Raw genomic sequence first — 15,475 nt, 5'->3', positions numbered from 1 at the left:
AAGTAGATGCATATTTTAATGCGTTCCAATTTAATTTTTAAAAAGTATGCATTTCATTGCATTTCAATAAAAATATTTCTCAATAAACCAGAGAATAACATTCCATAAGGGAGCAGAATTGAGCAGAAAGAGAAATCAAGCTGTGACAGAGCAATTGCAACCTCAACTAAGCACTGGCCATCCCCACACAGGATATCAGGAGCTAGAATGGCTCCTGAGAATCGTCCAAAGGTGATATAGGACAGCTGGATCTATATACTCTCACATTTTTGATCAGTTACATAAGCCACCCAGGTGATGTCTACCTTTTTAAAGATGGCTTTATTCTGCTGACAAGGATTCCAACTAAGTTTTCTATTGTTGATGCTCTAACAGTTGGGGGCAAATCCTTCATTGAAATGAGACTAGATGGCCTATCTTGTGGAATAACCCAGTTCCTCCTTTATAAGGAGTCCGAGCCTTTCTCAGGCTAAGGTGATTGTACTTTTCCATTTACTGTCAAAGTTTACTAAGAAGGTCAACAGGTTCTGGATCCAAAAACTGACTCAAGATCAAACTTGGGCAAGGAATCTTGACTTCTTTATTGGAGTAACTGCCTTAAGTCTCCTGTGCGTCCACCCTTGATATCTTGCATGCTACAAATTGAATAGGACCCTTGTTGATTAAACATTTTCTTGGCCTCCATGGACACCAAGAGTTATTAAGTATCTCTTTATAATCTTCTGTGTGTTATATCCCTGGTTGTCCCTCTGACCTGGCCCCTCATTGCCATAATTGTGTTCATCCAGCTCTGGCTATCACTTGATCTCTGTTGTTTCGAGGTTTTTGATCCTGTTGTTGATCTCTGTTGTTTTGATCCATTACTACAAGTGAGACCTGTTTTATAACTTTCTTTTCTATTATCAGCTCTGACTCACACAGGGGAGGTAGCACTGGACTTCTTGGTGATTCTTGTATCATTCTCACTCATCATTTTAAATAACCTTGATAATTTGTACATCCTCTGTGATTTTCCATAGGTCATACTCATTTGGTTGGTTTTCTAACCATACCCAGTATGTTCACTCCACTATATCTACTTTCCTGAGATTTTCACTCCCTCTTTCACCATCTGCCATAGCAATTCTGGCTTTTTAACCTGACTTAACTGGGTCACCTCTTTCCCCATACTTCTAGAGTCATTCTAGTAAGAAGTTTGAATCATCTCCTACAGTCCTGTCCAGTAGTAAAATTCTGTATCCCAGGAGAGTACCCCAACTCCAATCTTATGTTCTGACCACCTGATCAAGCACCCTCAGAGAATAGTCTCACCCCTACTCTCCCTCCTTCTGCTGATACCTGCTTATTGGGCTTTGTCACTCCTTCAAAATAGATAATAGTCCCTTCACCTTATCAGGGCCAAGTCAAACACAGCTTTGTGTTGCAACTAAACCCTAGTTTATTAGATAGTGGCCAGGAGAGTAGGTGAATAAAGATAGATATGGGAGTGTACAATTGCAGACTTTTGTGTGAAAGGCTTCTGCACGTCTTCCATCAATCAATTGGGAAGTTCCAGCCATATATTGGGAGGGGTGGCCTCCTTCTAGAAGTGTGGAAACTTTAGGGAACTATGGAGGTGCCTAAAAGGGATTATAGACAGAGACTACTCATAGTCCTTCCAGTAATTGGGACAATATGTCCTTCCTTTAATGGCTATACAGGTAGCACATCCTAGTGTGCACCTGGATCAATGACAGAATACAGGCAAGTAGAACAATTGAAAACAAGTGTATGGGATGTGGTGACTAGTTCATTATGAGGATTAGAAATGAGGGGTCCTGGATGAGATACAGATTTCCATTAAATAGACATGACAGTAATTCTTTGAGGTAAGGAGGACACAGAAGAAACAGTTCGAGTTGAAAGATGATTACTTTGTTTGAGACATACTTGGTTTGGGATACTTGTGAAATCAAGCAAACAGTAGGCAGAAAGTAGCTGAATGCCCTTGTCTCAAATTCAAAAGATAAATCTGAGTTTTAAACATCTGGTTGCAAACCATAATGAGATACCATCTCACACCAGCCAGAATGGCTATGATTAAAAAGCCAAAAAATAACAGATGCTGGCGAGGTTGCAAAGAAAAGGGAATGCTTATATACTGTTGGTGGGAGTGTAAATTAGTTCATTCATTGTGGAAAGTGGTGTGACAATTTCTCAAGGAGCTAAAAACAGGACTATCATTAGACCTAGAAATCCCATTACTGGGTATATGATAGAATATAATCATTCTATCATAAAGACACATGTATGTTCATTGCAGCACTATTCACAATAGCAAAGACATGGAATCAACCTAAATGTCCCTCAATAGTAGGCTGAATGACCATCAATAGTGGACTGGATTAAAAAAAATGGCACATATACACTATGGAATACTATGTAACCAATAAAAAAAGAGAATGATATCATGTCCTTTGCAGGAACATAGTTGGAACTAGAGGCCATTATCCTTAGCAAACTAACACAGAAGCAGAAAACCAAATACTACACGTTCTCACTTATAAGTGGGAGCTAAATTATGGGAACATATGAACACATGCAGGGAAACAACAGACATGGGGATCTACTAAAGGATGGAAGGTGGGAGGAGGAAGCAGACCAGGATAACTAATTACTGGGAACTAGGCTTAGTACCTGGTTGAGGAGATAATCTGTACAACACCCCCATGACATGAGTTTACCTATGCAACAAATCTGCAGTTGTACCCCGAACCTGGAAGTTTTTTTTTAACAATATGGTTGTAAAAATAAATTTTGGAATTAACAATGAGCAAAAAGATGTGATATCTGCCTGCAATAAGCCTATAACCTTATGCAGGTGTAATCACAAGCTAATAGACAAACAACTAGAGACTGGCACAAGCTTTGATAAGACCGAAGGAAATGTGTATGGTGCTGTGTCTTGAAAGTTCTCAGCTTCTATGGAAGATATCTTCAGTAAGCTGTGTCTGAATTTCTATTCAAAGGATGAGACAGAGATAATTATGAAGGAGAAAAAGGACTGGAGAGAGGCAATAATATATGCCATGCCCCTGTGGCAGGAGCTTGATTTAACTGAAAGAATGTTAGCCCCAGATGTGGATGAGGTCACCAAGAAGGTGTGTGAACACGTAGGCCCAGCAATCTGTTAGAATGGATCCAAGTATTCTTATACTAAACTAGGAATTAGCTTAGGAAAAAAGAGAGGAGAGGGAGATAACTGTGAGATCGTGAAACCGATGGAAGTATTGGAAAAATCCAGGGAAGTACAATCAAGCACCTGAGCTTCAGGAACAAGAACCAGAAAGACATGTTTGCCAACAGGAATGAGCCTCCTTCTTTAGCCTTCTCTGGCGTCTTTTAAACTAGGTTTATTCTCTCACTGAAAACTGGCTTTCTCTATATAACTTGAAATATGGTCACAGTTAGCTTCCAGTTTTACATCCAAAGAATCAGAATGGCCACTATTAAAAACTGAAAAAATTACAGATGTTGGTGAGGAGACAGAGAAAAAATAGAGAATGCTTATATACTGTTTGTGGGAATATAAATTAGTTCACGCCCCAGGGGAAAAGAGTATGGAGATTTCTCAAAGAACTAGAAATCAATCCTGCAATCCTGTTACTGAGTATCTACTCAAAGGAAAATAAATTATTCTGTCAAAAAGTCATCTACACACATACATTTATTTCAGTTATATTCACAATAGCAAAGTCATGGAGTCAAACTAAGTGTTCAACAGTGGATTGCATAAAAAACGTATGGTACATATATACCATGGAATACTACATTACATAGCCATAAAAAGGAATGAAATTGTTCTTTGCAGCAACATGGATGCAGCCAGAGGCTATTATCCTAAGTAAATTAATGCAGAAAAATCAAATACCACATATTCTTACTTTGGGAGCTAAACAGTGGGTACACATGTACATAAACATGGAAACAGTAGACACTGGGACTAGTAGATTGGGGAGAGAGACAGGAGGATGAGGACTGAAAAACTATATATTGGGTACTGTATACACTATTTGGATGATGGACTTACTAAAAGCCCAAACTCTGCATCATTTAATATATTCATGTAACAAACCTGCATGGGTACCCCTTGACTCTAAATTTCTATTTAAAAATGGAGAAAATAGAGTTTGTTTAATTGATTATTTTTGTTACTGTTTTCCTTAATTCAAGAAATTCTAGTTAAATATCTTATTGACTTAACTTGGGTTTAGTTAGTGACTCTTGGTTGAATCATCTCTGGTCAGCATGTCAGAATGAGGCTAAGAAATGGCAGGTTCTGTGGGAAGCACACTGAGGAAAAAGAGTTGGAGAAGGCTGGAGGAGGCAGTTCCCACAAGGATTTGATTACAGGCTGATGTCTGTCTGTGACAGCTTATAAACAAATAAAACTAAGAAAGGATGCCATGTGGAAGTATAATAAGGTATAATGGATAAGATGTTAAAAACTAAGCTCATATTAAATATTTTCCAAATAGGTGGTTACCAGTATCTGTAATGGAATCTCAATGGAATGGTATCTCAATGGAATTACATCCATTGAAAAAGAGATGCAAGAATACATGTTTTAGGAAAAAAATCTATCCTTGGAATTCAAGGGTGAAATAGAAATCTATAGTAACCTTCAAGGAAGCTTACAGGGTCTTTTAAAATTCAGTTGAGAGATGACCCATTGCATTTCTGCATGAAAGGTTCTCCTTGATGTTCAGAAGGATTTTCAGACATGAAAACCCCAAGGGACTTCTTTAGTCTAAGAGGCTAAATATTACAGTTTTACAAACTCAATAAAGCACATGCTAAATCACCGTGGAGATTAGGAGATTTCTGAACCATAAAGCAACCCAACGTCAGAAAACTTCTATCAATCGTACTGCTGCCTAATCCCACAGAGAGTCAACTTGCTCATCTGTGTCTTCATGAGCTTTCTGTCCTTCTCTGTTGACTTTCACCTAATAGTTCCTCAGTTCCAACTCAGAAGGATATCTATAATTTTAAGATCAACAGCTTAATCTTACCTACTCCTGTTCCTCCACTCACCTTTTCTAAATACACAGTCACAAAGAGGCACACACAAGTTACTTCTGTTTAATGAATGTATTACAAAATGTAATATACAGAATGTATATTCATGAAGAAGTAAAAAGTGAAATTTTATTTCCAGAAAACATAGGTTTCAATTCCTTTAAAACAGTCTATGGGTGTACAAATAACAGTAGTTTGTTCAGATGACTTTGTTTTCATGGAGGACGTTATAAGCAGTCCAAACTAGAGTTTTGTCATATCAGAACTCTCTTTTCAGAATACCACAGTGAAAATTTGAGCCAAATAAGAAATTTGTACCAGTAAATGAATCAGGGAAACAAACAAACAAAAAATCACAAATAATTTTAAAAGATATACAAATTAACTCAGAAATATCTAAACTAATAATGAAGACTATTAGGGAAGCTATATTGGGATTAAATAATACAATAAATGTAACATATTTTCTGTACCTATAGTACCTGCCTTGGCTGAGTGAGAGAACTGGACTTCTGTTCTGACTGAATAGCTTACTAGGTGTACAAAACTGACTTAACCTAATGTATTTTCTGTTTTGAATAAAATGAAGAAAACACATGTCTCTTTTAAAGGGCTGTTGTGATGTGTCATAGGCTCTGTATCTGCTGAAGTTCTGTATGAACTCAGCTATTATTAATACATTTAGTGCCATAGTTAGGGTGGAAATCAAAGATGTTGTCTTGTGAGTCTAAAAGAAATTATTAGAAAAGACTTTACCTTGAGGAATGCTTTGGTAGGGTTACCATACTCCAAAGACTTATCCTTAAGGGTCCAGAAATGTGATTTTGTTCAAGGCAAGAGGTGATTCTCCTTTTAGGATATAAATTATAGTAACAGGCAAATATTTGCAAAAAAAAAAAAAAAAAGATGTGTACTAAGGATTACTTCCCTTTCTCATGTTTTACTGAAATAGGAAGTGACACCCATAAAGCGGATCTGATTTCTAGCCATGTTCAGCATTTAAAACTAGCTAGGAAGCCACATTAGAACAGAATTTAGTGGTACTATATATAGGATCCCTAAACATCTGTGGAGACAGGAGCTTATAAATCTTTAATCCCCTATTTTTGAGCCTCCATGCTAAAAAAATACACCTCCTTTTAAAATGGTCTTTCTTCAGGGTTGGTAAAATGTGAATAGTTTATCCAGCATTTTCCTGGTGTAGTTAAGGGAACATCATTTCACCTACTCCAAAAGGTCGGTTATGTGAGTGGAGGATCAATTGAGCAAAATGTTAGGAGACCTCTGTATTAGACAAAGTATGTTTCACTACTTCAAACTCATCAGAATGTTAATAATGTAATGTGTATTGTGAATATCTGAGTAGGAATATATCATGCAATGGTTTTCTAAATTTATTTGAAAAAGTAACTCTCTTCTTTTTTTTTTACCAGATGGATTAATTCTGGTATTCTATTAAGCACAGTTGGGAAAGACAAGCATGATAATAGTGAAACTTTAGGCTTTATTGCCTTGTTAAAAGATTAACATATGGAAGTCTCTCCACCACCCACTTACAGATGGCAATCTTTAGAATACAAAACATTATTATTAATCCATTGCTTATTATTTTCCTTAAGTTAAATGTCTGAGGCTCTTTGCAGTTATCTCCATTTACCGTCAAGAAATATGATTTGTTTGTAATAGCACCCTTGGCTTTTCTATATAGTATTCTTTTATAGCAAGTCTCTGTCTCCTCCTACAACCACTGACTTGGTTCCCAGCAGGTAACCTTAACCTACAGTTAAAAGTGAAAGTTGTTGTTTCTATGCATGTTGAAATTTGCATCATGTAACTAATGTTAGACTGAGCTACACCAGTTGATTTTTGCTGATAGTGATTCCAATTGCCTATAGGAAAATACATTTTTTTCTTAAAAATATTAAATTTAAAATGTATATGTGTTCCAAGTGTTGCTACTGGATTGAATAGCTGTGGTCTGTTCTCTATTTTCATATGTGAACATTTGATATGCGTGTGTGTGTGTGTGTGTGTGTGTGTGTGTGTACATACACAAATATATATACTCCTATCTATATATGTGATCATTATATATATACACATATATGTATATTCTATATATCTACATATTCTACACTCTATTGCAAACTAAATTTTATAATTTAGTTGCATATAATTAAATGTTATAATTTTACCATATATATCGATTTACTGAATACTCTGGGTGATTCCTTATTTATAGTCTCATTGAATTAATTTATGTATTTATTTAAGGCTTTTCAAGTACAGTAGTGAAAAGGGGGAGAGAGTAGAACAAAGATTTCGATCTGTAACTGACTGTGAACAATCAGTTGAGATAACTCACTGCCGTCAGAGCAGCCTCATGGGGTTTACTGAGTGCGTCCATTTTTACTCCATCACAAACCTCAAATTTCAGGTAACCTAAAGTCATTAATGACTTTGAGGAGGGAGTGAATTACAATCAGATCATTGCAAAGTTCTGACTGTGGATTTTAAATTTAAAATGCTGTGGCTCTTAATATTCTCTTTGTTGACATTCAAACCTACAATTTATTATTAAGTCAGTTTCTCAAAAGAAATTCCAAAAAGTATTTCTCAACAAAAAATCCTATACTTTGTAAAAAAAAAAAAATCAAATGAAAATTATGATAAATTCTTTTCAGCCAGGCAGGTTGGTTCACGCCTGTAATCCCAGCAATTTGGGAGATGGAGGCAGGTGGATCACAAGGTCAAGAGATTGAGACCATCCTGGCCAACATGGTGAAACCCCGTCTCTACTAAAAATATAAAAATTAGCTGGGCATGGTGGCACCCACCTGTAGTCCCAGCTACTCAGGAGGCTGAGGCAGGAGAATCACTTGAACCCGGGAGGCGGAGGTTGCAGTGAGCCAAGATCCTGCCCCTGCACTCCAGCCTGACGACACAGTGAGACTCCTTCTCAAAAAACAAAAAAAAAAAAAGAAAAAGAAAAAGAAAAAAAGAGTTACTTTCAGTTTCTAAAGGCAAATTCTATAAATTTTAGTAATTGTGATCTTTACAAGGGTATTAATAGAGTTTTGGAGTTTTTTGTCATTTAAGTAAAGAGGTAAATTCTGTTCAATTCAATAATCAGACATTTTACTAACCGCATACTTTATATCCACTGTTGGAAGGGCTATGCAAGATGAAGGAATGAACATGAAGATAAATAAGAAATACGATTGATCATGAACTTTTAAAGAAAGATAAAAAGTATGCACAGTTAACTAAAATTAGAATATGATCTGTTTCATAAGAAATACTACTATAGCTGTTTGGAAATATAGAATAGACAGCAATGTTATTTTTGACTAAGACATTAACCATGGCAGTCTTTGGACAGGGTCTTGAATTACGGGTAAGAGCATTAAAAAGAAATGGGAGAGAAAATTGTTTCAAGCAACTAGAATGCACACAGATCAAGAAATTTAGATGGCAAAACATGGAGTCATTCTAAAAAAACAAAACAAAACAAAACAAAAACAGCTGACAGTATAGTTTACTGGAAGTATAAGTCGAGTGTGATGATGAACAAAAAGCAAAAACAAATAAACAAAAACAACAACAGCAACAAAAACCTAAAGAAAAACAGGTTAGGGGGAGACACTTAGCAAATCTAGAAAATCATTCCAAAGGAGAGGGTTGGGGCACAGCGGAAGAGTCTGTTTTATAAAATTTCCTCTAAACATGAATATGATAATCACAGCAGATTAATTAGAAAGCATAGTAAATATTCAAAATGGAGGACACAAATCCATACTCAGAGGCTAAGATGACACTGTGGGCTTTTGAGCAAGAATAATACGAAAATAATTAAATAACAATGTAAACAGTGGTTAGGTGGCAATCGCCAAGCTGGAGATAAAGTGATCTTGAACTGTCATAGTGTCGTTGGGAATGAAAAAGAAGAAATAAAAATAAGAGAAGTTGATTTTTTAAATATGTTGATTAGATACTAACTAAATCTACTTTTAAATATTAATTTTCAATAATCCACAAGTAAAGGGAATAATTATTAAAAATATACCAGTCCAAACTAATTCATTTACATAATCTCTCATTAAATTAATACAGCGTCCCTGTGAGGAATACTGTTATTTGTCTGATGTTTATAAAATACACATTTAGGTTTAGATAGATAACATGTCAAACTCAACAGTTAGTAAATATAAAAGTCAAGTTTCAAACCCAAAATGTCTGATTTCATATCCCCTTCCAAAATGACACTATACTGTCTGTCAAAATTAGATAAATCACCTGTGCCCTGGTCATTTTTTGCTATTATAGCAAAATACCTGAGACTAGGTAATTTAGAAAAAACCAGAAAATACTTTCTTACAGTTTAGGAAGCTGGGAAGTCCAAGATCAAGGCACTAGCAGGTTCTGTTTTCTGAATAAGGGTGCTGTCTGCTTCCAATTTGGCACATTGTTGCTGCACCCTCCAGAGGGAAGGAATGCTGTGACCTACCTGGGGGAAGGCAGAGGAGCAAGAGGTCTAAACACCGCATGAAGCCTCATTTACCTCTTTTATAAGGGCCTTAATTCCATTTACAAAAGAAGAGCCCTTCTGGCCTAATTACCTCTTAAAGACTCCACCTCTTAATACTATCACATTGGCCCTTAAGTTTCAACACCTAAATTTTAGAGGGGACACATCCGAACCATAGCGATGTGTGACATTACAGGATGATGAACAAGAGTATCATAACTATAATGACGATGAAATTTGATGTAGATTGTACTGAAGTTCGAAGATAATTTCTCTGAAAATAAATAACGTGAATTTTTATAATACATGACAAAACCTAAAATTTTAAGTAAAATGTTAATTATAGTTAAAAGTATTGAGTAGTTTGATATAAATTAGGCACTATTTTAAGCTTTCTACGTCCTCATGTAATCTTTAAAATAGACACATAAATTATGCTATTATTTCTTTTACAGATGATAAAATTAAGACACAAAGTGATAAGTGGTTGACACTTAAAAAAAGGAGGAGGTGGCAGAACCAAGACAAGGTCTGGGTCTAGTACATTTGATTTTGTTACCTTCTGGTAACAATGTCTTCTTGAACAGAAAATCAAAAAATCATTTTCTCTTTTTCAGATGTTGAAGGGATCAAGAAAATAAATGAATCAGAAAACTGTAGTGACAGTAAAAATAAGTTCAATTTCTAATGCTCTTACAGAAGGAAAACCAGATGATTTCACCAACTCAAAAATCGTTACTGGACTTAATGTATGAATGTGAGGGTCAGGTTGATTATAGATGTTATACAGCTTTATACATTTTATAATTTCATCTAGATGATATGGAAAAACTTGAAAATTCATTTTTTTCATACAAGATAGGAAAAAATAAAAGGAGAAACAAATAGACATAGTGAAGTGTGGTTAGATTCATGACATATAAGAACAGTTCTACATTTACAGAGACTAATTCTGTTTTATCTAATTTAAATGAAGTATAATTGCGTATTTGAAATCATATATTAAGTAGAAAATATAAGAAGAAAACACACGAAGCACAAGACTGAAAATTCCAACATCAAAGATATGTATAGCATGAGAAATATCTCACTTTACTGTGGGTGCCTGGTTCTCTAATTCCAGTCATCTCATCAGAACATTTTTTAGTATTAATAGTGAAATGGGAATTACAATTGTGTTAGAACTTCTTTCCGTTGCTCTGAGATAATCTCCCAGTGACATTAGGTATTTCTGTAACAACTCTACGGGGAGCACTTCAGAACATTTCCTTCTGGCAGGCATTTAAAAAAAATATGGACAGTCACTGTGTGAAATTTAGTTGAGAAATTTCTTCTTAGATAAAATAATGTTTAAAGTCTCATGTCATGTTATAAGTTCTAATTAATATTCCTAGCTTCCTGGATACCAGAGAATTCTGTGTATTCTTAAATTTGCCTCCACCACTGGGGGTGTTCTGTAGGTCTTATCATGTCTGAAGATGCTTTCAACTTCAAGATCTCCAAATGCAAAAATACATTTTCTGATGATAAACCTGTTTTCATGTTGTAATTCTCATATTTCTTAACATCTATTGAACTTCATCATTAGTTTATCACCATTTGCCATTTTTTGCCTCTGCATTATTTTGGTAACCCAACACAGCTTCTGACTTTCCTTGTCATGACTCAATGAAAAAAATAATGGTTAGTCATATGAAAATATCTTTTTTTTTTTTTTGCCACTTTAAGAATACCACAGCTTTATGACTTTCTATCATTCCTGTCTAGCAAATCCTCACTTTTGAGTTTCTCTCACTGTCAATTCTGTTTTTGTTCTTAGATAAGGACAGTGCTGCAAAACCATACTTATTAGAGCCAATAACTGGGTGGTAATGTAATTCAAAGTCTAAATCTGAGCCACTTTTCAGTTTTTAAAATTTAACAGGACACCATAAAACTGGTGTAAATCAGCCCTGTCTCAGAGAAACCAGGATGTGTTATCATCCCACCAGAAATATATGTATTTTCTCATCTAAATAACTCTTCAATACCACTTGAAATCATTCATTCATTTATTTATTCATTTTGGATTGGTTCCCTGTAAGGTATTTCTAGTATCAGTTTTGAGCTTTTTCACTTGCCTTAAAGAACAAATTTCTTCACTCTCATTCTAATTTTAATTCAACCCAAATCCCTTACTTTCTCCTTCTAGAGGACAATCCAAATCTCACCACCTCCAAATGTTCCTCTTGCTCTGTAGTCATTATGCTTTAGTCTGGATTTTTAAAAAATTTAAAAAGTCCTTCAATTCTTGGTTAAATCTGATTCATTTTTCCTCCTTCAAAACTTTTCTATATTTTCTATTGCTGATATCATTGTGTTACATAATACTACCTCAATGGCTTTCTTTTTTGGAAGGGTTGGGCCATTATGTTCCCACAACTTACTTCTTATACTGATCACCACATCCCTGAATATATAAAATATATTTCCCAACCCACTGATATCATCTAAGAATTTCTGCTTGGTTTTATATATATCTGTCCCTGTTGGGCTTGCTTATTCATAATGATAGATTCAGATATTTCTCAGTTGTCACGTCCTCATCCCTTTCTACAGATGGGCTGGTTTATATATGTGTGTGTGTGTGTGTGTGTGTATATATATGTGTGTGTGTATATGTGTGTGTGTATATGTATACACATACACACACACACACACACATATATATGTTTATATATATACACACACATATATACACACACACATAAATATGTTTATATATATACATGTACACACATATGTGTATATATATAAAGAAAATATATATTTGTGTGTATATATAATTATATATGATTATGTATAATCATAATTAATATGATTATATACGATCATTATATATGATCGTATATAATCAACCATATATGATATATATAATCAATTACATATGGTTATATATGATCAATTATATATGGTTATATGTATAATTATATATATATATATATATAAACCAATTTTACATGATGATTTAATGTTAGAAAGTGAAAAGTTAAATTTACTTTGGTATTGAGCCTACAAATTTTACTATTTCAGTTTTTAAAATCAATATATTTTCTTATTCATGCTTAGTCATGAAACCTGAATCTTAAAAGTTCTTCCTTTTCATGTCTCCACATAAAATTAGTCAACAAGTCTGTAGATTATTCTTCCACCACATTCTTCAAACTACTACCAAGTTATGCAATATTAGTAACACTGTATCAGTTAGCCCTAAACAGTACTTCTGCCAGATTAATCTTCTTGAAGCATGCCTCCAATCATTTCAAGCCATTGAACTATATAAGAACTTTTAAAGTGTCTTCTCTTGGAATCTGACTTAATTACATTCTCCTTTGCTTTGTATGTATGGCTTTCCTTTCTCTGTCCCCAAAATGTACTCCTCATTGCTTTCTCTCCCAATATTCAAAAATAGAAATCTCATACATTAGTAAGATCAAATGGCATGCTATTTCCTAAATGTTGCCAGCATGTTCATTTTGTTCCAGCCTCCAGGGACCTTCCCTGTTGAAATTCCACATTCTTAATGACTTTATCGTAGTCAATCTCTTCCATGAGAAATTGTTTACTATCTTGCCAGATATAAAATCCTCCTTTTTAAATTCCCAATAGCACACTCTGTTTAGTTATGTTATTCTGTCTCATAAGCATTATTTGTGTACCCATTTAATCCTTCTCATGAACTGCTGTTTTCTAAAGGATCTGACATACGTCTACTCATTGTTTGAATACTTACGAATATCAGACTATCATTAATTACTTGTGAAAATTATTGTACAAATGTGACTCAGAACATTTTAGAGTTATTTGCATAACTGTAATGTAAAAGTATTACTAGATTTCTCTGCAAACAAAGTTCTTTCCAACAGTCAGGTAGCAAGTATCATTATACAAAGTAAATAGTTGAACTGACCGATGCATGAAAAAAGTAAAGGATTTATTCATGGGCAAATCCTAGTCTCTGGTAAAGCTAGAAGAAGACGCAGTCCTTTTAATCTTCTTTTTCATTTTAAATAGAGCCCTCTATATGCATGCAAAGTGCTGCAATCATTAATTAAGTAGATTCAATATCTCATTTTCCTTAAATCATCACTGATTTGAGCTCACTGTTTTCTCAATTTAGGCCTAAGAAAATTATGGCCAGATATTCATTCTCCAATTAACCTAAAAGTGAACTATATTTCATTGCTTGTAGGATGGTATGGGAAATCTGAGAGTCACCAAGAAGGGAATCCGACTTGAAGGTATATCTGAGTTTCTACTTCCATTGTATGTGAAAGAAATTCATTCTCGAAAGGTATGTGATACTGGCTTTGGCTTACTGTAAAAGATAATTTAGAGGTTATGTTTTTAGCTTGAAATAGGAGGATAGAATCTCCTTATCTCTTCAGCATGTGTTTAGTTTCCTTAAGCTAAACACCTATGTTTAAAAATCAAAATTATAAAATAATTGAAAATTAGTGAAGAAGGTTAGTTTCAACCTGACAAAACAGAAAACCATTTTGAACAAACCTGCAGTATTACTTTTGCTACTCTTTAAAATGTGCCTCTCTATTTTCACTGGAAATTAAAGTATAAAGTTATAGTAAATCCAAAGAGGACATTGGATATGTCTTAAGTAATTTTTCCAAAAAGGCACTGATTTGAATTAATGCTTTTAATTCAACATATTATATATCACATCAGCTTTAATAGACATGTATTTTCTAAAAGAGATGACAAAGAATTTTAATGTAGAAATTAAATTTATTTCTAGATGTACAGTATGTAAAATAAGCCAGAATATTTATCCTTCAAATATGCATGTGCACATGTGCTACCTGTGTTTTATCTCTTAGAAGCATGCTAAAAATTAAGATTGTAGCTTAGTTAATGTTCTTTTTGGCTTATGTACATTACCTCTCAGAAGGTAGTAAATATTTTTGGATATATAAAAAACTTACTAGAATTTTTCATATCTATTACACGTCTCCCTGAGGGATATATATATTTGTGGAAATAAGTTAGAAATAATGGAAAGTGTGTTAAATAAAAGTTGGAAAAAGATCATACTTATTTCTTGAATGTGAAAGTCTATTTTAGACTAAAATAATGTTTTACCATTTTAATCAATGTAGAAGATTAGCAAATGGGTTGCATAGTGAGCCATAATTTGAATAATTTGTATCTAAGTTATTTTTCCTTAAGTATCAAAGTGAAAACAGAACAAAGGATTGTTTTTCATAAAACATTTAATTAGGATAACTATATCAATTTTAAATTTCCTTTTTAAAATATGCAAACTGATACAGCTGTCTAATATACTGTATTGACTGTATTCTGGTACTAGAAATTTTATTTTGACACTACTTCACTTTCCAGATATTGTCAGACAAGTAAAACAGTAGACAGATGTATGAATACCTGATCTTACATAATTAAACTTAAAAAAAGTATTAAATTTAAAATAAAAAGTTTAGTTATTTTGTTTTATGAAGAGGAGAAAAAAAAACCATGCTTACATATATTAGTGTCTTACTTTCATTTAGTCACCATCTTTGACAGTTATTTATTGAATTCTTGTGTTTGGCACTATTAAATAATTTAATATTTGAAGAAATAAAAACTTGCACATGGAAATCAAGAAACTGCTTAACATAGGAAGAAAGTGAGACTAAGCATAGGCCAAAACTTCTCTGAAAATGCATCCTATTGACAAGTCCAGGGTCAGCAAAAGTAATTTATCTCTGAAGTCCTTTGGGTTCATTTGTAGTAGCTAGCTGGGAACAAAATTTAAATGACTGTGAAACCCTCTAGCAGCAGGCAGGTTGTAGAATTTATCTTCTCAACCAAATTCTTCATTTCTGATAG

General features: G+C 34.0%; 1 protein-coding gene across 1 annotated transcript in view; it reads left to right on the top strand.

Moving 5' to 3' along the window:
• Positions 1-15,475, top strand: part of SGCZ (sarcoglycan zeta) — a 1,161,665-nt gene that overhangs the window by 916,546 nt on the left and 229,644 nt on the right. The window contains exon 3 of the mRNA XM_064368680.1: positions 13,821-13,922. Within this exon, the coding sequence (XP_064224750.1) occupies positions 13,821-13,922 (102 nt within the window). The remainder of the gene's footprint in view (positions 1-13,820; positions 13,923-15,475) is intronic.

Source organism: Aotus nancymaae, unplaced genomic scaffold, assembly GCF_030222135.1.
Source record: "Aotus nancymaae isolate 86718 unplaced genomic scaffold, 86718_ANA_hifiasm-v0.15.2.pri h1tg000079l, whole genome shotgun sequence".
In the NCBI taxonomy this organism is placed as follows: domain Eukaryota; kingdom Metazoa; phylum Chordata; class Mammalia; order Primates; family Aotidae; genus Aotus; species Aotus nancymaae.
Note: the sequence above shows the minus strand (reverse complement) of the source record. Positions and strands in the feature narration are given on the sequence as shown.